General features: G+C 39.7%; 1 protein-coding gene across 2 annotated transcripts; it reads left to right on the forward strand.

The window, feature by feature from the left end:
* The first annotated feature begins 10,863 nt into the window (after positions 1-10,863).
* On the forward strand, positions 10,864-27,561 carry LOC124011427 (T-cell leukemia homeobox protein 1-like). Of its 2 annotated transcripts, none has more exons than XM_046324793.1 (5): positions 10,864-11,917; positions 18,072-18,290; positions 18,822-19,059; positions 26,478-26,658; positions 27,021-27,561. In XM_046324793.1, the coding sequence occupies exons 1-5, from the start codon at positions 11,425-11,427 to the stop codon at positions 27,087-27,089; spliced, it is 1,200 nt and encodes a 399-aa protein (XP_046180749.1). In that variant the 5' UTR covers positions 10,864-11,424; the 3' UTR covers positions 27,090-27,561. The 2 variants fall into 2 exon arrangements, with proteins under 2 accessions (XP_046180749.1, XP_046180750.1); XM_046324794.1 differs by having other exon boundaries at positions 27,166-27,561.
* The last annotated feature ends 183 nt before the right edge of the window (positions 27,562-27,744 follow it).

The following is a 27,744-nucleotide window of genomic DNA, read 5'->3' on the forward strand; positions in this document are numbered from 1 at the left end:
ATAATGTTTGTTTTTTTAGACATTGTTTTTAGACAAATGCATTAATGGGTATGGCGTTACTAGCTTGGCACACCTGTATTTGGGGAGTGTCTCCCATTCTTCTCTGCAGATCTTCTCAAGCTCTGTCAGGTTGGATGGGGAGCTTTGCTGCATAGCCATTTTCAAGTCTCTCCAGAGATGTTCGATCATGTTCAAGTCCAGGCTCTGGCTGGGCCACTCAAGGACATTCAGAGACTTGTCCCAAAGCCACTCCTGCGTTGTCTTGGCTGTGTTTAAGGTCGTTGTCCCGTTGGAAGGTGAACCTTGGCCCCAGTCTGAGGTCCTGAGCGCTCTGGATCAGGTATTCATCAAGGATCTCTCTGACTAGTCTCCCAGTCCCTGCCGCTGAAAAGCATCCCCACAGAATGATGCTGCCACCACCATGCTTCACCGTAGGGATGGTGCCAGGTTGCCTCCAGAAGTGACGCTTGGCATTCAAGGCCAAAATCCAATCTTGGTTTCATCAGGACAGAAAATCTTTAAGTGCCTTTAGGTGCCTTTTGGCAAACTCCAAGCGGGCTGTCATGTCCCGTTTACTGAGGAGTGGCTTCCGTCTGGCCACTCTACCATAAAGGCCTAATTGGTGGAGTGCTGCAGAGATGGTTGTCCTTCTGGAAGGTTCTCCCATCTCCACAGAGTAATTCTGCAGCTCTGTCAGTGACCATCAGGTTCTTGGTCACCTCCCTGACCAAGCCCCTTCTCCCCCGACTGATCAGTTCTAGGAAAAGTCTTGGTGGTTCCAAAGTTCTTCCACTTAGGAATGATGGAGGCCACTGTGTTCTTGGGGACCTTAATGCTGCAGAATTTTTTTTGTACCCTTCCCCAGATCTGTGCCCCGACACGATCCTGTCTCGGAGCTCTACCAACAAATCCTTCAACCTTAGGGTTTGATTTTTGCTCTGACATGCACTGTCAACTGTGGGACCTTATAAGGACAGGTGTGTGCCTTTCCAGATCATGTCCAATCAATTGAATTTACCATAGGTGGACTCCAATCAAGTTGTAGAAACATCTCAAGGATAATCAATGGAAACTGGATGCACCTGAACTCAATTTGGGGTCTCACAGCAAATGATCTGAACACTTATGTAAATAAGGTATTGATGTTTTTTTATATATATATTTAATCATTTTAAGAATAAGGCTGTAATGTAACAGAATTTGAAAACATGCATTACACGTTTGGCTCTAACTTTTGAACGGTTGGGGCTATCAACCCATGGAAAAGAGGCCATTCTCATTAAGCATTTAGATAAGGAACAATGTACTTACTGTGTTTACTGTAATTTGTCAAATTTACCTGGAACATAACTTGTGTACAGCCGAATCGAATATAAGGGAAGGGTAAAGATCCTGTTATAATGACCAGTTGTTGATCTAAAATCTGCTCAAATCAAATCCAATGTCAAATCAAATGTCATTGGTCGCATACACATGTTTAGCAGATGTTATTGTGGGTGTAGCGAAATGCGTCTAACAGTGCAGTAATATATGACAATACACAACAATACACATACATCTAAAAGTAAATGAATGGAATAGAGAACTAACGAGTGCGGCGTTCAGGTCAGGATGTATGCTTGCCACAAATTAGCTGTTGTGTCCTTCTTCAATCTGTTTTGTACAGGCAGTTATTAAGTCATGAAAATGTATGTGTGTGGTTAAATACAGAGAAACAGGAAACTCAAACTCATCGGCTAGAAGGGGAATTTATTTGTGTTAAGATTACATTGTTATTAATCTTTGTTGTACCAACTTCCCACTGGGCGACAAAAAAAACCTGGTTGAATCAACGTTGTTTCCACATCATTTCAACAACAAAAACTTCAATGTGAGGACATTGAATCAATGTGGAAAACTGTTTAAATTTGCAATAAGTCCTCAACGTAAGGGAATTTTGTATTTTTTTTCACCCAACTTTTATCCTAAATCCAATGACATGATGACCTTTCTTGTTGACGACACGTTGAATTCACGTTAGTTGACGACTCAACCAAATGTCAATCAAAACCAGACGTTGAAATGACGTCTGTGCCCTTGTGGATTAATGTAGATGTTTTTTTTTAATGCAACCCCAGTTGCTTCAGTGGTGAAACTTAACATACTCAACAATGACATTCTGTGTGTGTTTTTTCAAGCTTCGTGAAGGGAAATACTTATGTTGAGATGTGTTAGTTGCCCACAGATGATTTGAATGAATGAGAAAAACAGTGGAGCTGTCCATAAGAGAGTTCCACTGCCTTAAAGATTTTTTCTCCCCTCTACTGAAAGTGCAATCATTTCTTCATTAGTCCTTTATTTGTTTCCAAGTGTTCGTCTTCAGGGCTAACATCTAGTTTATTTGGATACTCTTAATTACAAATGGGAGAATGGGTTCCCCCCCTTCGAAAACAAATCTCTATTGCCAACTCCTAAAGGGCAAAAATAACTTAGGGGTGGACAGCGGGCAATTGTATTTCCAAGATTGATGAAGTTAGTAAAAGACTGACCAGATCAATTTGACCCAATTTCATAGTGTTGTGATGAAGTTATTATATTGGATCTTTTTGTTGAACCACAGAAAAGGAAGATGATGAGTTAATGTTCTTCACCTGTTTGGTAGTTTTGGGATTTATTAAAGAAAGCCTGAGGTGGTAGACTGAACCACAATAAATTACATTTATGGCAGTGTCTCTCCGGATAACAACATTTGGTAGCACAGTTTCCTTAAGGATCTTTTCATTTTTCTCTGTGTTATTAAACCCAAAGATGAAACTCACAGAGGTCTACCAAGACATTCCTTCCAACCTCAGTCTCTTGTCCGTCACTCAAGGTTCTATCAAGGGGTCAGACCTAACGACACAAGCTATAGTTATCCATCATCACCTCAAGACACAGCTTGTCTCAAGTCACAACAGAGTCACAGCATTGGGTTGGCATCAAATCCCAGAGCATGGCCCTACACATCAACTCCTCCCCAAATAACTACAACCAAAGGTGACATCAGGATTCATGCATTGTTTTATGTTACGTCATCACCTCAGAGAAACCTGCCAAAACATCTCCCTGAAAAAAACAAATGTGAATGAATGCTAAAAGGGGCAACTCATCCACAATTGATTGTAGACATGGAACACAGAGCACAGAGCACATTAATTTGACGGAGCACAGAGCACATTCATTTGGTTTAAAAGCCATTATTAAAAGAAGAAGAAAATTATGCTGGAGCTTGCAAATAGCAAACTACGACTGTCAGAGGCATGATGCAGGATGGGTTATTACATTGCCTTCATTATGATTAATAACATCGGAAGGATCCTCCACTCTTCTCGTCGAGATGGAAAACGTAATTAGCCCGACCGGTTGGCGCTAAGGAAGGGACTCGTCTTGGCTGAGCTCTCACATTAAAACACCCAGGCAGCTATAGAAGAGAACATGGAGGCAGCATCCACCGTATAAAGTGTACCGGTAATGCATTCTGTTTCCTGACAGCGAAATCCTATTTATTTCAGATTTCCTCTCCCGCCTGAGGTTTTATTAAAAGCTCTATTGAGCAAATAAATATTGTTGTGCAACAGAGGTCCTTTCGCTTTTTATGAATGATGACGGCGGAAAAAGGCCCTTTCCTGGTGACAGAGAGGGCATTGAGGTTGGGAGGTAGAGAGAGACTGAGAGAGAGGGTGGCAGAGTGCGTTCTCATCGGTCTGTTGGTGCACCTGCGTCAGGCACCTGTGAAATGGATATTACTAATGATAAATGTCGTACAGGCAATATCCTCACAGCAGCAATGTTCACACTGAGTAACTGCATTGTGTTACTTTTCTGCCTTGAATTTTCCCCTTGTTTTCCCAGCCAAACATACTGTTATCATTGATCCAGCCTCACAGTTGAAGGTTCTTCGTGAAAAATGGCCGCTCGCTGCTGTAGGATCCAACTAAACTTAAAAAGGCGAGGGAGGGTCAGCCAACAGTGTTTTGGGTACACCATGTTTTGTCACAGACTCACTGTACATCAATGTTTTGACTTGATTTAGTCTACCTGGCATTCCACCTTTTAGTGACACATTTCAGGAAAAATGCTTTCGTGGGCGACATGTTATTTTTATATTTACCTTACAACACTGCTTAGGTTAGTGCTTCCTTAGTTTTCCTTCTGGTTCTGTATAGTGAAAGTACAAGAGTGAGGCTTGGGAAATGGCACCTTCAATGTAGCTTATTTTACAAGCAGTAAACATTTCATTTTCAGAAAGCATTTAGGACGAATAAGTGTTTAAGATCACCGCGCCAAATACAAAGACATTGCTCTCACCACATGAACAACATGCTTACTTATCATTAGAAGTACACAAATTACCTAAATCCAGCTATTAGCTGGTGGGTAAGACTTTTAGCACTCATCAATCACTCTCCGTGCTCATCATCCCGGACAGGCTAAGGAAAGCACAAACAAGCAATCAATTGTTTGACTTGAGTCTGGTTACAGACCAAACACATTTATTGAAACTCGGTGGAGGTAGCTGAGGTAATTCTTACATTTGTGAGACATTATGTTAAAAAATAATGCCTGCTACATGACTCATTCCCACAGTCGAAATTACATTCTCATCTTTCCAATTCTGTTGTTTTGGCCTGGTTGCAGTAAATACTTTTATTTTGAAGTAGGGACTTCTTTATATGGAGCCATACAACGTTTCCTTTGGTCCACAATAGCCTCTTCCTTTGCACAGACAGTGCAGGATATGAGAGAGAGAGAGAGAGAGAGAGAGAGAGAGAGAGAGAGAGAGAGAGAGAGAGAGAGAGAGAGAGAGAGAGAGAGAGAGAGAGAGAGAGAGAGAGAGAGAGAGAGAGAGAGAGAGAGAGAGAGAGAGAGAGAGAGAGGCCATGCAGGTTTTGTAATAATGATGTGCCCTCAGGCCTCTGTGGCTGTGCTGTCTATCACTCTGCTCCATCCCGCCCACTTCCCTTCTCCCTCCCTCCCTCTCTCTCTCTCTCTTTGAAACGAGAAATGCACACAGACTGTAAATTGAGGAAATTTGACCAGATTTCTGAAGGTTTTAAGCAATTGAATTTCCCAAACCACTAGCTCACCACAATGCCACAGAGGTCATTGTTGCATTCCGCCACCCCTCATCTTAAAGAGATATTCTACCTCTAACTTGGTTTAAATCCTATTACATCTTTCATGTTCTTCCGATCTGTATAGGCCTATGAACGTTGGTCCAGTATGTTCTCAAGACATGGATGAGTTCCCTCATTTAATGGGTTTTCATAGGGTTTGGGGTATTGGGTATCATTGCCAACAGTGGCTAACAGAAGGTCCCTCTCTACATAATGCCTCTAGGCCACACTACTGCGACAGAGCCCGGGGTGGCGAGCTGACAGCCGGCTGGTGGCTCCTCAATGCGTCGGGAGGAAATTAAATTACTGCTCGTGCTGCTCAGTTTGTAAACAACACAAAGACAATGATACGCCCAATTACACTTCAATGCAATGCATGTTAACAACCATGGAGTGTCCTGAACCCCAACAGGCAAGCACAGCCATACACACAGAAAAAGTTTGGGATAAAATGAATGAAAAAATGATATGTCAACGTGCTCTAACAACTCACGTGTTCTGACAAATGATGGGTGCCGGTATTGTGGAACTATTTTCTGATATACAACATGTTATGTTGTTGTTTTTTCTCTCACAAAACCAGGTTTAACAGCCCACTTGTTATTATATGTTATTGAGCCGCAACATACATTTTCACCACGTCCTGGTTGTAGTGCTTGTAACAGAACGAAACCTAAAAACTATCTGCAATTCATTTATGATCTGTATTGCATCATTATTACAAGGCCCATTTGGTTACTGTAAAGCGGATGATTCGTTTCTAATACTTTTCTGTCTTCTTATTTGTTTATGTTTAAACGAGCAGAAATGTTTGACAAACATCTTGTTCAATAAGATTTTACATCGAAATCATGGAATTCTTCTTTGGGGTCATTTTATTTTAGTTGAAGTCATAACCTTAATAATTTGATCACGTCGAAAGATTTGAATTGCGTACCACCAGTCAGACAGTAAGGATTTGGGGTGGAGAATATTTACCATGTAACTGCACACTTGTTTGTAAATTACCCAGCTCCAACTTCTTTGAAAATAATATATTTGACGAACACCAGAGGAGAATGATTAAATAAAAAAATGATTGATTATATCATGGGTAAATTACATTCATCTAATTGTCATGGGAACTAGAAGTAGCCGATTCTCGAGAATTCACTTTGAAACGAAAAAGTTGGGGTTGGAAGTGAAACTGATATCTAATCGATATTGGAGGACAATATTTTAGACACAATGCTGAAATGCTGAAATTGGTCATTTCATGTATTTTGTAAATTGGATAATGGTTCCAGTTTTCAGAACAAAACACTTCAATTTCAATTTCAAGTTGTCAGCGTGAAAAAGTCAGCTATATAAACCGACGTGATTGATTGAGTAGGCTACCAGCCTCTGCAATTACTTTCAGAAGACATTTATTTGATTTGACAAAGATGATCAACAACCCAACGTAAACACTTTTCAGAAACACAGTCATGGAAAATGCAAACGTGGGACATTGTTTACTTTATAATGATTAAATGTTCTGATGAGGCAGAACAGTGCAAAACAGTATTGCTGTATAGCTGTATTAGAAAACATCAGTAGCAATAATGATGATATTAATAATATCATATGAATAATAGCTTATTAACACTAATAATAGCACGTCTAATAATAACAATAATAAATTGCCTCCATAATCATCTAATTATTTTTTAATTAAAGCAAGACATGTTAAAGCCAATATAATCACTATAGAGACCCTACAGCAGTCTTCATGTAATTTGATGAGTGAATATCATTTGCACAAAAAAACTCTTACATCCCAATATTGCTATGGCGACAATAACAGAAGGGCATAATATATCTTCTACAAATTAGTAAAGCAACAGTCACCTTTTCCAGTGCCTTGTCAATTTACGTTATTCAAGATGCTATTCTTGAGCGATGCTGCTTCTGTACGGTTCATCCTCCATACAAGATGACGTCTCTCAATACTCCTGAATAGCCTGCATCTCAGCGTTTTTCTTTTTTCCCCCGAGTGGTCGGTCGACTCAGTCCAGTTACAGTCGTCTGATCTGGGCAGGAGGCGCCAGGTTATCCCCGGGGAGCTGGAGAGTCAAGGACTGTAGCTCGAAATGCAGAATAATGTAATTCTATCTGGTCTGAATTCAACCTAATTACAGCAGAAAGCAAAACAGGCAGAGAGGCTAGAGACTGCAAATGGGTCGGGATGACAGGCCCATCAGCTTAATGCCCAACATCCTCGAGTGGAGAGCTTTGGAAAAGACTCACCAAAGTGCGCGAGCCTGCCTGAGTGACCGGAGTCAATGCATCTCAGAAAACACATTCTCTTTCTTGTGATTATCGAAAATAAAGGCTCCTTTAGGCCTATAAAACACAAATAGACATAACAGCAAAATGATAATAAGAATTCGCCTACAACAACGTCATAATTATAAATACTGAGTGATAGGCTATTAGGCTGCATTATTATTCGTATTATTGTTGTTGTTATTATGCAGTCTGTGCAAGCTGCTATTTACAAATGATTATTTTCACAGAACCTTGAGAGAGACCTTTGTACTAATTATGAATGCAGTGCTGTCTGCCTTTTGATGATAGTCACGAATTCAATCATTTAAGGTGAATAACCAACATCATCATAGAATATCAACTGCATATACGGCATCAGTAACTGCACAGCACAGAATATAGGCCTATAGCTTAAAACGAGCCAACAGGTGCCTGTGCCCTACAATGATCACAAACACCCTGTTTTTGTTACAATTTGACGGTTTGTTTCACATGTCACAGCCCATCGCCGTTAACTGCAGCATTGAATTGTTAATTTGACAAATTATTAAGAGGACTGATCTTTAAATGGCTCCTAACTATTACAGTTGTTTGCAAACCTCTTGAAGCCTTCTGCCGAAACGTTGCACTGGGGGTTGGGGGGTCACTATAATATTTCGGGGATCCAACTGTGACAAATTCCTTTTGTCTGTGCTTTGCCGCTACTTTATTACCCAGACGCGCAACACTGCCTGGAGACAACGATTCATCACCGGCTGCATGGAAGTCACCATAGACATCGCCTCCGGGCAACCAGCTAAAGGCTTTCATATTTACATTTGAGAAGGGGATTGGGGGGGTGATTTAAATTGGCTTAAATCTTAATATGGATGAAATCGTTGTCAAGGTTGGACAGAAAAATCTATGATTTTCAGATGGCAAATGTTTAATGTCAAATCCACTCCATAGTTTCACATGTATTAATGTGCCCGGTTCATAATTAACTTACGGTTGAGGCCTATTGCTTAGGCCTATATATGTTGTCTTGGAGTTTTATTGGATTTGATGCTATTGGTGGCTTATCATATTCAATTGTGTTAAAAAAAATATATATATATATATATATATGGTGCATCAAAATAGTTTTTAACTGTTTGTACCTGGCTGATTCATTTCATTTCAGAATGAGGCGTTAAAAACAGGTTGTGAAATGAAACACGAGTTAGGTAGGTTCAAGTTGTCAGGTTCCATAATGAGAGATTTTTACTGTTCAAAAATAAACGAATTAAAGCTAACCTTTTGCCTCTTCTTCGAATTGGTTTTGAGTTTAGCATAAGTCTATATGTGTTAGTGAAAGTAACTCGCAGGCCTATAGGCAATGATGTATCTCATACCCATAACATATGTTTTGGTCAATTAAACTCGCTGCCAAGCGATAGGACTATATGGTATAGGCCTATACATGACTCTCATTCGGCTAATTCACAATGTGCTCCATGAGTATCTTAAATAACTCTCAACTGCGCCCACACCTCGCGTATGACCTAAGGGCGCGCGCAGATACACCGAGACATCTTTTGCTCTCGAGGCTTCGTTGTGAAGAACCAAAGAGATAGCCTCTCCGATAACCATTATGTCACCAATTGGAGATGATGTGTGATACATCATGGTCGTTTTGCACATTCATAAAGCCATAATGACGCATTCATCGTCCAAACGTCCAGTGGCATAGCCTGTCATCCCCAACGTGACATCAATAGGTAGGCTAGGCAGTTTAACAGCAATTGAGTTACATTTTACGCGCTTCCCAGGATGGCTCTCCAACATATTCGTTGCCTCTTTATTTTATTCGATCATGTTTAAAAACAAACACATCTTAGGTTTACAGTACCCCCATTCTCGTCGCCTCACGTATCAACGTCCATTATTGATATAGCTTTAAATTCATACAATTGATTTTTATGCTTCCCTATAGCCAGTTTGAGCAGTTGAGAGATATCTTTATTCACACGGAAGCTGAAATAAGCCTGGCCTGAATAAGTGCGTAATAAAACGAAGATATATTAAATCCGTTTTCCCCGTGTTGCAGTTTTATTATGAGTCATTTTTCATTTTTATTAGATTTAGACCGGGAAATCCGCACTCTTGCTTCAGGCAGAGAAAGGTTAAATAATTTGTGCCAATCAACACTGTGTTTTGCATTGTCAAGGGTAAGCCATGATTCTCTTATGGACTTTATTGGCATAGTCATAGGCTGGTCTAATAATCTGTTCATCTTAATCCTATCTTAATCTTATCCAATCTTATCCAAAAATAATAGATTTAAACATATGCTGAGGCTATATAGTGTTAACAAACAAGCTTCTATTTTGTGTATAGTGTTAACAAACACGCTTATAAAACAAGCTTATATTTTGGGTTCTGTCCCCTCGGCAGTTGAACTATTTTTTATTTTTATTTATTTTTTTATTTCACCTTTATTTAACCAGGTAAGCTAGTTGAGAACAAGTTCTCATTTGCAACTGCGACCTGGCCAAAATAAAGCATAGCAGTGTGAACAGACAACACAGAGTTACACATGGAGTAAACAATTAACAAGTCAATAACACAGTAGAAAAAAATGGGCAGTCTATATACAATGTGTGCAAAAGGCATGAGGAGGTAGGCGAATAATACAACTAAGCTCATGAGGCAATTTAAGTCATATTTTTGAAGAATCAATGGGTACATATCATTCATTTATAAGTCAAAAACAAATGATGTTGCAACTGCAGATTGCCGCTTTAATATATTTTATGAAACCTTATTTTGTGTAGGCCTATCGGAGTTGTTAATGCACAAGTGTTGTTGGACAAGTGCAACATTCACAGTTTGCTCTGCAACATATTTGTTGTCTTCTTGAGTGATGTTACTAATTGAAGACCATCTTGTCATAGTAATGATTATAGGCAATACAGCCTGCCCTATATTCCCACTCCTCGCTAACCGTTATCTTCTTGCGTATCAAATGTTATTGGTGCGTAAAAAGGACCACATACGCTTAATTGTAAATTAGTTGAAATTCTCGTGGCTCGATTGTCTAGTTAGGCTATTTGGCTGCTATCAGGCTTTACAATGAAAAGGCAATAAACAGGGATGTCTAATATCAAATAAAACTCATAGTTACATAGTAATTAAACCATAGTTTCATGCATGATAGTCCATATCTATTAGCTAGTTGTTCATGTCTTATCGTTTTATAGTGGGATTAAGGTTGGTGATAGCCTATGTGCTTTAAACTCAGTTCTATTCTGATATACACCGCATGTCATATTATACAGCACAATAAAACTGGGGCTGCGGGTTCTTTAAGAGAAGGGAGCAGGCTGCAAAACATTGAAATGCGTGGGCCAATGGATGACCGAATGGCAAGAGTTAGGCAGGAGGGGTGTCTCGACAGCTGCTAAAATCACTTCAGATTCACTGGAACGGAGCTATCTTTTCCAATTAATATTCATGTTTAGCACAGTCAACACTTCATTTTGTTACATATTTTGATACGATGAGGATGAGTCGGCAATGGCCTCTGCCTTTGTAGATGTTGCAATATCAATGCCAAAGAAAAGAGCCGGTATCCGCTTCACAGGAACTTGGGAACTCCTCAAATTTAAGATTTGGCTGTAAGTAGTCTGGCTAACTATTTTTACATTACCAATAGGCTACTCATCTCTTTCGATTAATGTGCAAGTAAATATGTCAAAGATCATGCTACAAGGTGATGGATATGCATCGTAAGACTCCCCCAGAACCTATCCCGATGGATTATTAACAGTGCATTTTAGTACACTCCAGTTCTATGTCTTCTGGGCAGATAATGGAAACGCTTCGGACGGTGTTGGTCGCGCACTGCTCGAGGAAGTATCTTTAGGCTACAATATCTTAACACAAACCGGGGGCATTGTTTCTGCATCCGATACTGCGACAATAAGGGAAACAAATAGCATACTTTTCATCAACATATGAGACGTTTGGAGACGCTAATATGAATACAACAATGGAGCACACTGGAATTGAAGAGGTAAACCAGACACACCAGCAACACGAGCCCATCAGCTTTGGAATAGACCAGATTCTGAACAGCACGGACCAGTCCAGCAGCTGCATGCTGCCCAACCGAACCAGCGACACGGATTACACGCTTGCCCCAAACGTTTACACCAATGGCTATAACAGCGTCTATAACCCGGCCTGCTCTATGGCAGCTGGACTCGCAGGTTCCTATAACGTGAACATGAACATGAATGTCAGCATGAACATGAACGTTAACGTGAATGGTGGGAACGCCGGTGGTGTTATCAGGGTGCCAGCTCACAGACCCATGCCACCGAATCCACATCAGCCCCCGCCTACCCATCCACCTGGCTTCGCGGGTGGCATCACCTCAGTGACTTCAATGCCAAGTATGGGAAATGCAGCAAACTTTACCTTCCCGTGGATGGAGAGCAGTCGAAGGTTCGCAAAGGACAGACTCACTGGTAAGATTCATCTAAACTTCTGAAAATGTATGTTTCTGTAGACAAAAAAAAAACCATGTCACAAAATGGGAACATTGCTTCGTGGATTTCCCCCATAAGCCTATCATACATGATATATCCTTTTCAGTTGAAAAGAGGTTCAAACTTCAATATAATTCGTTTGAAAGTTCACATTTATTTGTTGTTTTTCAGTTTAACCCACACCCTTGCAAGCAGGGCGTATGCCTAAGCAAAACATTTTAGCATCTTGACGCTGTCAATTAAGAAGGCATGGTAGGCAATTCTGTGACAGACTCATTTATCAAATCAAATGTGCGACTGGGCATATGGCATGATGTGCGACTGGGCATATGGCATGATGTGCGACTGGGCATATGGCATGAGGAATTCGATTTTACATCAAGGTCTGTCTATATGTATCATATTAGTTCATTTAAAAGGCAAATAAATACTTGCAGGTATTGTTAAGAATATATGTTGTGTACATTTGTATAATTATATGGTATAATGTCAGCCGTTAAGATTGGCTTTCCGTTTAATAGGAGGGAATACATGTGATAAATCACTGGCACCCTAATCAAAATGATAGCTCTCCATAGCCTACAAAATGTACGACATGATTTGAAGAGATTTCTCCCCTTCAAAATGCAATTAGAACAGATATATTTCTGAAAATAAAATTCACCGTCCAACACCATCCGAATAATCTTAATAATAACAACATCAATATCAATATAACTATAATACAATTAATAGGTTAACGCCAATAATTCTAACAATCATAATAATATCCTAATAATAATAGAATAGAGTATTGCTGTTATTAGGCTATTATTATTGTTAGTAGTAGTAGTTATAGTAGTATTGCTTATTGTAGCAGCCTAATAATAATATGACAATTTGCTATAATAACAACAATAAAAAACAACAGTTTTCTAGCTTATTATTATCATTATCAGGCCTATGATACATTTACTTTTAGAGGCATATAGTAGCTAAGCTTTGCAGTTGTGGAAAATAGGCCTACTCTAGCTCCTTCCAATACAAAATGGGCCCTAAACTAGCGAGTCAGTTTACGACAAGGTAGGCATTGATGATGCCCGCCTGCAGGTGTGTTACGTAAATAACTCGTACCCTGATGAAGACAGCTTGACTGTCGTAACGTTGGTAATTACATTTTTGCATCTGAGCTCCTAGTGTGCGGCTCTCTTTTATTTTCACGTACATAATTTTTGTCTGGGCTCTACTGGCCCATTTAGGCCTATAGTTGTGTATACAGACGACGATTAGAGAAGATAGCAACGCTGTCACTATCAAATGACACACTTGTTAGGCGGTTTTCACATTTCCCTTTCCATGTTGAACGTCACGACAGTAAATACAAATACTCTATTCGTGTAGGTCTTGAATAAATGCTGTCTTATTTGAATAGAACCGTCTTCAACACACTGTTGAACAACTATCCAGTTACGTCCAACCTAATTGAACCATTGAAATCAAATAAAAAGGGAACATAACTGTGACAAATTCTATACAAACTTTGAAGCATGGCATTTAAACATGTAGCGTACGGCCCGACGTGTTTATTTCATCCATAAACCTTTGAATGTACGTTTCTCTTCACCATTGGGGTGTCAAGGTAAATGAGATGACATTGCGAACGCTTCAGGTTTCGCCAGATGTATTGGCCCATCTATCTATATATGTGACATTGGCAGGTGTAATGCATTATCTATCTACTATCATTCACATAAACAAATGCTTTTTTCTGTAGGCCTAAGCACAAATGTAATGGCATAATTTATCTCACTCATGTTCAGATTTCTCTTATCTTTACATTTACATTTAAGTCATTTAGCAGACGCTCTTATCCAGAGCGACCATCTTCATGCGCTTTTAGTTTAAACTATCAGAAGACCCTATTATTGCGTATAATAGGCCTGTACAATTCAGGCGTTTAATCTGTAGAAGAATAATTAATAAATGAAATGATTGTGTGTGTTATTGTGAACAGGATTTAGACCGTTCTGTATATCAATGCCTGCAGGTCCTGAATCATTTGATCAACGCCTTTCTCGCATTTTGGGGAATTGGAAAGTGGCATTTGGTTCAAAATCATTTTTTCACGTCGGCTCTAGGTGTCTGGTGTTTTCGATTAGCATAGAAAAGGGCACAACACAAAGGGTTGCATGGGCCATGATAGGCCGATAGGCCTAATGTTTCATATTTTCTCATTCGAGGAACATTTATTTGAACGATTAAGGAAAGAGAAGAACGTGGTAAATGAAACCCTAATTCGATGGCCAGCTCGATGGCCACATATTACAATGACCATAACCTCAGCTCCCACTCGGCCGAGGTATGAGTTTTTATGGCATGACGTCACCACAATAAAGACGACAATTAGGATCATCATGTATTAGCCCTCATTAAATATTAACAATGCTATAGCTCTGTGCTTCCCTCATTAATGATTTAAACCGGAACAGATATGTGAACTATAAAATATATGGTGTAAATATGCGTACCTATTGTATTCATAGTCACAAAGGGCCTCTCGTTTAATTTGGTTTATCTTTGGTGTTGGTTATGTAGCCTCATTATTACCCACCAACAAACCTTTATTTTAAGTGAGCACTTTTTGTTATCATTTGTGATCAACATTTGAGAAAAAGGCCTATCTTGAAAGTGCTTTGAGGTATTTACGGTGTAGCCATTTGTCAACATTGCTTGAGACATTACATTATTTAAATCACACATCGTAGGCTAATATTCGGATGTTTTTGCCATCGATTTCATTTGAGTTTAATATCATAGGGGCCTAATTGTATTTCCACCTTTAAAAATAATCACAAATAAATTCCTTTCGGGAACCCTGGTAGGTCTACTAGGCTACAAATGATAGGACACTAGATTTAGTTGCTGGATGGACTTAGTTCAGCATTCAGCGCCAGTCTTTTTGGTTGACCTATCTTAAAAGAACATCTCAAATCGTAATGCGTTTCTCTGGATACTTGAAATAGACCTCTCCTTTTTAAAATAAATGATTCCCTTTTATATTGAATTGCAGCGCTGCATTTCACCGCAAGCGTCAAAGCAAGTGAAACAGCGAACAGGCCTAGAATTGGAGATGCGATATTCACAACAGACCGGACAGATTGGGAGGCGCTGAAAGGGAATAACACATGTTTTTACGTTAATTGACTTGACAGTTTGCAAGTTTGAAAAAGCAGAGAAGTGCATAAACAGATGTGTCCCATCAAAACAACAAACGAAGTTGATCTTGTGGCTTTATTGGTTCTGTGGAAATTGTAGGCCCTTGGTCTGTTGTTAGTTTCATAGCAACATATTCTTACCACCAAAGTCATTTCAACTTTTACAATATCTGAATGTATTACCACAAAAAAATATATCCATACTGTAATACACTATAGTCTTGCAGTGATGTAACAAATAATACCAATCTATATCCCTATAATCAATGTCTTTTGATGAGATTTCAGCATTAGGAGAGTTGATAAGTGGTTATCACTCTTTAGAGAACTATAAATACCTTAAAATAACATGATGACATATAATTACACAAACCACGAACAGATATAACAGTTGTAATTACTATGTAATGTGTATTGCGATTACATGATGGCCAGTGAATTTAGAGCATGCCTTATGTTAATGCATAGAGTAAATCCAATTGTATTCCTGTAGTAGTGTATCTTAGTTAAAAAGAATGACCTTCCTCGCAAAGATATAAATGTAATGATGGCTACAGTAATTGGATATTAATGGGAAAAGCCGTACTGTTTTCTCTGGAAGTTGCTTCTATTCTCAGCCAGTGTGGCAGGGGAAAGTGGCTCTGTTTTGCCTCACAGTGTAATAAATAGCAATATATGTTCATGTTATATTTCAATACCCCGGTAAGAATCCTTTACGGACATATTTATTAGATTGCTACGCATGTAATATCCGTAGTGGGGAAGAGAGGCGCTCTCTCAGAAAGGTGTTATTAAGTATATTTGGCTTTATTATTTCTCCACGGTAGCATTTTATTTTTTGATATCCTTATGCTAAATCATATTACCCAGGCATCAGATTTAGTATTCTCCACCATTTCCTTAGTCATCCGTTGTAATAAAATAAAATAAAATAAAAAACATTCTCACAGCACAATTCTTGCAATGTTTTCTTGAAAACAAGATACCCACCTTTCAAATAAAAATGAAATAAGATCATTGAAATAAATAAAAATGTATAACATTTGACCCTTTTGACCACATTAAATTTTCTCTCCTTTATGAAATACATTGATCTTGGGAATTGAATGGTGATGTGGTAGTCAAGTGAAATGTCCTATAGCCTCTGTGGCCATATTTGGTCTTTCTCAGTTATGGGAAACCGTATTTTCATCAATGAATACAATTATTGTGCTAAGTGTTTGCGTGTAAACACTCTGACAATTTCTTGCAATATGGGCTGTAATTAAAAGCAATCACATCAAATTATAAAGCCTGTCACTGCAAAGAGGCTGAGGGCTAAATTTAACTAACTGCCTCGTTCCATAAATGTCTGCAGGTTTTGATAACAGACAGGTGTGTTCTGGGCTCTTGGCACACTGCTGCATTTAGTGGAATACTACGACACACTTGGCTCTTTATTTTGGAAGCTGGTCAAAACTAGCAACATCACAGACAAAGTCAAATTAAAACCTATTTTACAACGTCTAGACCTTTTGTCTTTTGTTCTATTTCCACATTAAATTAGTCAATCATCATTAATATGAATATTGTTATATTTCAACCGTTTATTTGGAATACCTTATGTCAGAATTAAAGTTAGGTTGAAGGGAACCTTTAGCATGTTTGACTGGATGACAGTCTGTTTGCGTGTTACTCTTGGGTTGCATATGAACGTGCTTGTACTGTATGTGCCTGGTCCATTAGCTGGTCCACAGATGGCCTGAAATAGAAGTCTAATGTGGTATTATCTGTACCCAGACCTGCATGTTGAGCCTGGAGCAGACCTGCTTGCACCCAATGTGTGACCTATTAATCGAAACTCCTCAGGCAATGAAGGGTTGGACCATCTATAGATTATAAATATTGTTTTAAACACTTTTTCAACACTCAAAACTTTGAGTCACTGCAAATGTACCCAATTTACATTTTTTTAAGTATTGAAAAAAAAATAATGTGTATTTATTTATTTATTCTGCCATTTAGGTTTATAATCAATCAGAGAGGTTGGGAGTGATTCAAAATTATTGTTGAGTGCATTATGTGGCTTATGTTTCATTTGTGTTTTACCTCATCTCCAGAGTGCCTCTGTGGAAAATACATTTTGATTGCTCACACTGAATTCCTGGTTACTAAATTCTCAACACAGTAACATTGGTCCCCCCCAGGACACATATGGAGATGTTTTCATATGCATTTTGGATCCTGGTGAGCTCTCTGACAGAACTAGACACATAAACATACCGTAAGACAACAGCTTGTGAGGAACAGGGAAGCCTGCTTCCGATCCCTTCGACAGAAACATCTGTTTTTACACAGATTCTGAAACTGCATTTTTGTCCCAATGCAATTTCTATCATTGAAAAGTGATACAAAACTCCACTTCTAAAACCAAAGTTGCGCTGCTGCCTGACAAATAGACAACATGCACAGATAATTTACCTTGGCAAAGTGCTTGAGATGGGTACTTTTCCTTTGTATCATGTTTTAGTTGGTTAAAAAGTTAACAAATGTAGCGTGTACATATCGCCTAAGTTACTATGTTTAGCTGGATAGCTTAAAAAGCTAACTGTAATGATTCAGCATCAAACCGAATGTGATACTTTTGGCCTAACCAATCAGTTTAATGGTCCTGAATGGTTCAGTTGGTAAAGCATGGGATTAGCAATGCCAGTGTGTGGGTTCAGTTCACAGGGCCACCCAAATGTGAAATCTATTCTCACATGACTGTAAGTTGCTTTGGATAAAGCATCTGCTAAATGGCATATATTATATATAGTTATTGTACTAAACGACAAAAAAAAAGACAAATGTAACAGATCCCCATCTTGACAAAATAGCAACAAGAGGTACTTCCAGAGTACCCCCACCCGACCCCCACAGCTCCATGTGGGTCCCTGACTGTGTCTCCCTTTCTTTAGCGGAGCAGGCAGAGGACAGACAAGCAGGAGACCCCAGTGGGAGGCCAGGAGCCCCCCCGGCCCTGCCAGGCCTCTGCCCTCTCCCCAAGGGGGACATTGGCAGGGTCCCTACCTGGAGCTCTATGGAGACATTAGCCAAACACTATTACCCCGAACTCGCTCACCTGCGAGACACCGGCCCATTTGCAGACTATCCCTTTCGAAAGGGTACTTGTCCAGGTGAGTCACTTCCCTGGTCTTCTTTTACATGTGTCCTTTATCTTGCCCTGGTTTGTCTTCTCATGGTTTCCATCAGGGGTGTTAAAATACCAAAATGCATAGCTAGGTCCTTAGGACAACACTGTAGGTACTGAAAAACTATGCATTTGTTATGAGAAATGACTGTTTTCACCTTGTAATCATATTACAAAGGTCAATAGCCAGTGATGAATCATTAAATGTTGGCTAATTTCTAGTAAAAATAAATAAAAACAGAGTTGATGAAATGTTGAATTGAGTTAGGGATGGACAACATAATCACAATTGTAATATGAGTGATCATGCAAGCTAAATACATGGCAAAGAATGGTATATGTCAGAGAAGGTTCCCACTTGACCAAGGGTCATCTCTGGAAAAACAAACTTTCTCTCTCTCTCTCTCTCTCTCTCTCTCTCTCTCTCTCTCTCTCTCTCTCTCTCTCTCTCTCTCTCTCTCTCTCTCTCTCTCTCTCTCTCTCTCTCTCTCTCTCTCGCTCTCTTGCTCTCTCTCAGCAGCCCTTTCTCCCTTCTCGGTGACCCGGCGCATCGGCCACCCCTATCAGAACCGGACGCCACCCAAAAGAAAAAAGCCCCGCACCTCATTCAGCCGTGTGCAGATCTGCGAACTTGAGAAACGCTTTCACCGACAGAAGTACCTGGCATCGGCAGAGCGCGCCACCCTGGCCAAGGCCCTGAAGATGACAGACGCACAGGTCAAAACTTGGTTCCAGAACAGGAGGACAAAATGGCGGTAGGGGCCCATTACAGCAACGCATTACAGCAACACACTTCTAGACATTCTTTAACACTGTCTGTATCAACACTCTTAGTGTTGTTGTTTTTTATTGTTGCTTTTGGACATTTTTTATTTCAAGTTTTTTCCCCAAAACTGCTTTCCATTGTTCGTGCTGCCTTATGTTTTATGCATTTTGATACATCAGAATGATGCAGGAAGTGTCACAAAGTAACAACTAGGCAGCTGTTTAAATTAGAGTATGGTATACTATGTGAATTGCTTTGCTTGAGGTGAGCAAGCGTTTGGGATGTTTTAAAGGAATATTCTATGCGCCCAAGGCATTTTGTTGTGACAGGGAAACACCTTAGCTTAGCTCCTACTTGTGTTTTGGAGGCCAATTCCCTTGACCAAGCACAATTAGCCCAGTTCTTAAAAGGTTCTCTGGAAAGATGCTGTCCAAAGCAATATTGACATGCTAGTCTGAATAATTGAGTGCATTGTCCATGGCCGAAACTCTTCCCCCTAACTCACACGGTTGTTTATGGTCATTTGAAATTAATGAGTGGACATTCAAATTATAATGCCTTACTTTTATTTAACCTTTGATGACAAACAAGGAACTAAAGGAAATGCATATACTGTGGTAGTCATTCCTGTACATCTGAGTCATCTTGAATCATAGACTCTGTGATCAGATAGTGGTCATTCACTGAGATCCAACTGATCTGGCTGACCTTCACCTGATGTGGACAAGGATGTATTTTTGTTATCCATATTGTGAACAGCACATGGGGTCGTAGGTCATTAAATGCCGTACGAAATCCAATAGCAATAATTGGATTCGTGATGTGACTCACCTTTGACAAGCTGGCAAATTATGCATTTCAATACCAGGTGGAAAAGTAAAGCCTGGGATCTTATTTCAATAGGTATTTATGTGCCCGGCGTCAACACAGGCCATGTTTTCTACAGAAACATGAAAAAAATAATGGCTAAATGGCATATCATGGATAACCAGGGAATTGGCTAACTCACTTTCCTAATTTCCAAGCTAGTTTTGGTGTGATTTTTTATATTTCCCCATAGTGTGTTGATAGGATGTGCATGAAAGATGTATTTGTGTCACAGCTACGCTAGTAACAAGCAAATGATCAAATGAACAGCAGCGCAATCAGATTACGATAATGTAGTTAACAATAACGTGTGGCTAATGGAAGGAGGATGGTGTGTATAAAACAATATTTTAGAGGTGTTTTTCTGACTGTGCTGCACATGCAGACCTAACCATCATATGGACACTATATATACAAAAGTATGTGGACACTCCTTCAAATGAGTGGAATCGTATATTTCAGCCACACTCGTTGCTGACAGGTGTATAAAATATAGCACACCGCCATGCAATCTCCATAGACAAACATTGGCAGTAGAATGACCTTACTGAAGAGATCAATGACTTTCCATGTGGCACCGTCATAGGATTCCAGTTTGTCAAATTTCACATTTCTGCTCTGCTAGTGCTGTCCCGGTCAATTTTAAGTGCTGGGATCATGAAGAGGAAACGTCAGCGAAGTGGTAGGCCACACAAGCTCACAGAACAGGACCGAGGTGTATAAAAATCGTCTGTCCTCGGTTGCAACACTCACTACCGAGTTCCAAACTGCCTTTGGAAGCAACGTCGGGAGCTTTATTAAATGGGTTTCCATGGCCGAGCAGCCTAAGATTACAATGTGCAATGCCAAGCTATGGCTGGAGTGGTGTAAAGCTCGCCGCCATTGGACTCTGGAGCAACTGTAAAGTATGTTGGAGGAGGAATAATGGTCTGGGGCTGTTTTTCATGGTTCTGGCTAGGCCCCTTAAATCCAGTGAAGTCAAATCTTAACACTTCAGCATACAATGACATTCTAGATGATTCTGTGCTTCCAACTTTGTGGCAACAGTTTGGGGGAGGCCCTTTCCTGTTTCAGCATGACAATGCCCTCAAAGCGAGGTCCATACAGAAATGGTTTGTTGAGATTGGTGTGGAAGAACTTGACTGGCCCGCACAGAGCCTGGACCTCAACCCCATCGAACATCTTTGGGATGAATTGGAACACCGACTGCGAGCCATGCCTAATCGCCCAACATCCGTGCCCGACCTCACTAATGCTCTTGTGGCTGAATGGAAGCAAGTCCCCGCAGCAGTGTTCCATCATCTAGTGGAAAGCCTTCCCAGAAGAGTGGAGGCTGTTAAAGCAGCAAAGGGGAGACCAACTCCATATTAATGCCCATGATTTTGGAATGATATGTTCGACGAGCAGGTGTCCATCCACATGCTTTTGTCCTGTAGTGTACATACAGCATAATATCCACGTAAGAATGACATACATCCAGGGCCATAACCAGAGTCTGAGTTGTAGTGAGGTCCTAAAATTATATTTAGAGAACAAGCAAAAATTACCCCAGCCATTATCACATTGGTTGCTGTAGCTTCATTCACCTCAGTCGATCTACAAACAAGTAAAGCTGTGTTCGAATACTCACACTAACCACACTAACCACGCTATTTGTGATGTAAACTGAGTATGTAGTATGCTTATTGTTCATAGTATGGATAGAGGTAGTATGCCATGAGTTCCCGGATGTCATACTACAGTCGTAAAAATATGAAGTGTACAAGCAGTGGACACTATTTCCGTGATTTTCGGGCCCGTAATGCAATTTTTCAGAAAATGGGCTTGGCATCACATTGTTTTCAGGTTTGAAGAAAATGGCGGAAACTATGCAGCCGAAGCCCGACGAGAACGGATACAAATTCATTGCTTTAACTAATTATGACAAATCTTAAGAAAATGTTGAGCAATGTAATAAAGTTGTGACTTTTCAAATAAGTTACGCTACACGTTATGTTGGCTTACAATTTGTTGGCTACACTATCCTTTTGAACTGCAGGGCATATCATCACAGCATTAGCTACCGGTATGTTAGCTAGCTACCTAACGTTAGTTGGCTACTAATACATTGAATTTGCCAGTATATTAACTATATGCTATCTAACCAACTACCCAACGTTTATTGACTTGATTATTTGTGTCATTCTTAGCTAGGTGGTATAGTCGTTGTGTGTTCTCAATGGACATGAGTTCACTCTGGCTATTTACTCCGATTTCAGAGCACTCTCCCAGAGTGCAGAATAACTGATGAATTTCCGAATGCTTCAACACCTGTTGAATATGGCCGGTGTCAGTAACCAGTTAGCAAGAGGGGACATAGCAACATCATCAACTTCCGATAGGCAGGCGTAGCGCTAGTATGTACAATTGAAAGGATACCGTTCATTTACAGTATACTAAAATGAACTAATAGTATATAGTATGTAGTATATACTCATTAAGTATGTAGTATACAGTAGGTTAGTATGGGTATTCGAACACAGCTATAGCCTATTAGCTACACAATTAGCCGCTACATATTAACTGACATAAATTCAGCACCGGGATTAAAAAGTATAATTTAATATGTACAGAGGGATCTGTTAACAGAAAAATTATTTTAATAATAACAAAAAGTAAACAAATGAGTTTGTTTTACAGATTTTTTGTTGTTGTTGAAATTCAAAGCTATTTTCCTGCAATCCTATTCATTTTGCCATTCCTTCAGGAAGTATTCATATACGCCTTGGCTTGTTCCAAATTTAGTTGTGTTACAGCCTGAATTAAAAATGGATTAAAAAAAAGACAATTCCACTTATCTACACACAATACCTCATAATGACAAAGTGAAAACATGTTTTTAGAAATTTCATTTACATAAGTATTTACACCCCTGAGTCAATACTTTGTAGAAGCACCTTTGGCAGCAATTATAGCTGTGAGTCTTTCTGGGAAAGTTTCCAACATTTGTCCATTATTATTTTCAAAATTCTTCAAGCTCTGTCAAATTGGTTGTTGATCGTTGATAGGTTATAGTCCTGCTGAAAGGTGAATTAATCTTCCAGTGTTTGGTGGAAAGCAGACTGAACCAGGTTTTCCTCCCAAGATTTTTCCTTTGCTTAGCTCCATTCCATACATTTTTTTTATCTTGAAAAACTTCCCAGTCCTTAACGACTGCAAATATATCCATAACATGATGCAGCCATCTATATGCTTGAAAATATGGAGAGTGGTACTCAGTAATGTGTTGTATTGGATTTGCCCCAAATGTAACACTTTGTATTCAGGACAAAACTGCTTTGACACATTTACTAGTTTAGTGCCTTTTTGCAAATAGGATGCATGTTTTGGAACATTTTTTATTTTGTACAGGCTTCCTTCTTTTCTCTCTATCAATTAGGTTAGTATTGTGGGGTAACCACAATGTTGTTGATCCATCCTCAGTTTTCTCCTATTACAGGTATTAATATCTGTAACTGATTGAAAGTCACCATTGGCCTCATGGTGAAATCCCTGAGCGGGTTCCTTCCTCTCTGACAACTGAGTTAGGAAGGACGCCTGCATCTTTGTAGTGACTGGGTGTATTGATACACCATCCAAGTGTAATTAATAGCTTCACCATGCTCAAAGGGATATTCAATGTCTGTTATTTGTTTTACCAGTAGGTGCAACCTGGTCTCAGAGCATTTCGTATTATTCTGCATGTAATCCGAGAAACTCATTTAGTCTTATATGTAATGTTTAGAATGGAATGTATTAATTTACCCCATAATGACAAAGCAAAAACATGTTTTAGGGATTTGATGATGATCACATTTACATAAGTATTCACATTTACATAAGTATTCAGACCCTACTCAGTACCTTGAACCACATTTGGCAGTGATTACAGAATTGAGTCCACCTGCATTTGGGGAGTTTATCCCATTATTTTCTGCACATCCTCTCAAATTCTGTCAGGTTTGATGGGGAGCGTTGCTGCACAACTATTTTCAGGTCTCTCCAGAGATGTTCAATAGGGTTCAAATCCAGGTTCTGGCTAGGCCACTCCAGGACATTGAGAGACTTGTCCCGAAGCCACTCCTGCGGTGTCTTGATTGTGTGCTTAGGGTCATTGTCCTGTTGGAAGGTAAACCTTTTCCCCAGTCTGAGGTCCTGAACGCTCTGGAGCAGATTTTTATCAAGGACCTCTGTAATTTTCTCTGTTCAACTTTCGCCGATTCTGACTAGTCTCCGAGTCCCTGCCGCTGAAAAACATCCCCACAGCATAATGCTGCCACCTCCCTTCACTGTAGGGATGGTGCCAGGTTTCCTCCAGACATGAAGCTTGGCATTCAGACCAAAAAGTTCAATCTTGGTTTCATCAGACTCAAGAATCTTGTTTCTCATGGTCTGAGAGTCTTTAGGTGCCTTTTCGCCAACTCCAAGTGGGCTGTCACGTGCCTTTTACTGAGGAGTGGCTTCCGTCTGGCCACTTCACCATAAAGGCCCGATTGGTTGATGGTTGTCCTTCTGGAAGCTTCTCCCATCTCCACAGAGGAACTCTGGAGCTCTGTCAGAGTGACCATTGGATTCTTGGTCACCTCCCTGACCAAGGCCCTTCTTCCCCGATTTTGCTCAGTTTGGCCAGGCAGCCAGCCCTACGAAGAATTTTGGTAGTTCCAAACGTCTTCCACTTAGGAATAATGGAGACCATTGTATTTTTGGGGACCTTAAATGCTGCACACATTTTTGGTATCTTCCACAGATCTGTTGCCTCAACACATTCCTGTCTCGGGGCTCTACGGACAATTCCTTCGACCTCATGGCTTGGTTTTTGCTCTGACATGCACTGTCAACTGTGGGGCATTAGAGAGACAGGTGTGTGCCTTTGAAAATCATATCCAATCAATTGAATTTACAAATCAGGTGGACTCCAATCAAGTTATAGACACATGTCAAGGATGATCAATGGAAACAGGATGCACATGAACTCAGTTTTGAGTCTGATAGCAAAAGGTCTGAATACTTATGTAAATAAGGTATTTATGTTTTTTATGTTTAATACATTGGCTAAAATTTCAAAAACCTGTTTTCATTTTTGTCATCATAGTGTGTTAGATTGATAGGGGAAAATTTGAATTGAATACATTTTAGAATAAGGCTGTAATGTAACAAAATGTGGAAAAAGTCAAGATTACTTTCCGAGAACGTTAGCTAGGCTAGGTGTTAGGTGTTAAGGTTAAGTTTAGGAGTTATGTTAAAGGTTTAAGTTTAGGGTTAGGGGAAAAGTTAGCTAGACACATTAAGGTTAGGGCTTGGGGAAGGGTTACCTGAAAGGGTTAAGGTTATGTTTAGGATTAGGCTGAAGGGTTAAGTAGTTGCAAAGTAGCTAAAAAGTAGTACGTAGTTGTATAGTTACTAATTAGCTAAAATGCTAAAGTTGTCAGTGATGAGATTCAAACTGACAACCTAAGTAGTTGCAAAGTAGCTAAAAAGTAGTTTAAAAGTTGCTAATTAGTTAGAATGCTAAAGTTGTCCGTGATGAGATGCGAACTTGCAACCTTTAGGTTGCTAGAGGTTCACATTATCTGTATTATGTAGCCATACCAAACTTAACATATCATACTAATTTGAGTGTCCCAGGTTTACTTTTACTATGTTACGTCTAATCTATGAGACCAGGCTCATAGGTGCCCTTCTTGGTGTGTCATTGGAACACCTCCCTGGTTTTTGTGGTTGAATCTGTGTTTGAAATTCATTGCTCGATTGAGGGACCTTACAGATAATTGTATGAGTGGGGTACAGAGATGAGATAGTCATTCAAAAATAATGTAGTCCATGCAACTCATTATGTGACTTGTAAAGCAAATGTTTACTCCGGACCTTATTTAGGCTTGCCATAACAAAGGGGTTGAATACTTATTGACTCAAAACATTTCAGCTTTCATTTTTAATTAATTTACAAAAATCAATTGGGGCGCCCTGGAGGTCAAGGCCCCTGGGCATGTGCCCTGCGTGCCCGGTTGGTAATTCAGCCATGATTATTAGCTTAGATCTCTGGCTCGACTAACTAGATCAATTTACCAATTCTATTTTATTTTATTGACATGGGATAAATCAGTGACTGTCAGTGAGTGACATATAACAAGAGGAAAATTGCTGATGCACAACAAAGTTTTGAAATAGCACCTTGTGTTATTCCAACTTTTAACAGTAAGTTGAGACCCCAACTGAGTCCCCTTGGTGTCCTCATATGTAGTGACGACATACATCATTGTAAAATCATAATTAATTAATGGTAATCTAAAATAATTAAGGGTTAAAATTAAATGATTAAGTAATATAATCATGTTTATATATAGTAGTTATTATAAAGTAGTTATTTTGATCAATCTCACTTTTTGAGGGCATTTAACACATATTTCAGGAAGTATCTGGCTTTTTGCTTTTGAAAGTAGGATTTATGGTGACATGAATATGAATATTTAGCCACTGTTTTGACAACAACAAAAAAATATCTTCTTCCCACTGTGGAACCAGGAGACAGACAGCCGAGGAGCGCGAAGCAGAGAGACAGCAGGCCAACCGTCTGATGCTGCAGCTCCAACAGGAGGCCTTTCAGAAGACCCTGAGCCAGCCCCTGCAGCAGGACCCCTTGTGCCTGCACAACTCCTCCTTGTACGCCCTACAGAACCTACAGCCCTGGGCGGAGGACAACAAGGTGACCTCCGTCACCTCCCTGGCATCTGTGGTCTGACTGACCGTGTGTGCATGCATGTGTGTGTGTGTGTCGGGGGGAATGGTGTGTATGCATATGTGTAATTCATAATAAGAATATAATAGTAATGTTGAGGATTTTTCTAAATGTGGGTGGTCCATTTGTTGGGGAGGGACCACATATCTACAGTAGACATATGCACATAAAAATGCATTTTATGCAGACTTTTGCATTGTGGAATTGTACAGTAATATGTTTTGTTATTTAACGTGCATAGCAACCGACAATAAGGACAAGGAGGAAACCTAAAGTATATGACGTTTTCTCTATGTATTTCTTTATAAACCACGTATTCTCTTTTATAGATCATATGTGGACTTCTTGGCGTGGACAGACATACATTTAGTTCCACTGAAATGGACAATGATCAATGAGTCTTCTAAGTTTTTTCAGACCTGATTCTGTCAAGTAATTTTCCTACCTTACACTAGATTTTCACTCTTCCTTCAGCTGTCGGTCTAAACAGAGGACGGAGCTAAATCCTACCTGAAATCTAACGGACACATCAGTAGATGCCTACCATCAAGACTGTCCTGTTGCCAACAGGGAAGCACTGACTCTCAGCCATATGGCAACAAAACTGGATCTGATTCCTTTAACTGGAATGGATTCCTCTAACTGGATCTGATTCCTTTGCGTTTGGCTTTGTACAATGTAGTAATGCATGTTTCCGATATTTCTGTGTGCACTTGGAATTGCCGTTGAAGTCACCAGCTTTCCAGGTGGATCCCTTCCCTGACTGCAGTTTGCAAGTGGTATTGTGGAATATCTCTTCGAGAATTCCTCATAACTTACTACATTTAAAGGTGTTTTATATTAAATGATATTGTGACTTTTTGAAAAGATGATCAAAATTGAAAGCCTCTTTTGTTGTTGTGTCTTGTGGTTTCTTTCGCTAGAAAGGACAACCGCATAAATTCACAAAATCACACCTCCTAAACTAAGAGTGTCCTTTACTCTAGCAACCTAATGTTGTTGATTATTACACACTTATTTGCATCTTTCAGTGTTACTCTTTCATTTCAACAT

The sequence above is a fragment of the Oncorhynchus gorbuscha genome, linkage group LG23 (assembly GCF_021184085.1).
Source record: "Oncorhynchus gorbuscha isolate QuinsamMale2020 ecotype Even-year linkage group LG23, OgorEven_v1.0, whole genome shotgun sequence".
Taxonomy (NCBI): domain Eukaryota; kingdom Metazoa; phylum Chordata; class Actinopteri; order Salmoniformes; family Salmonidae; genus Oncorhynchus; species Oncorhynchus gorbuscha.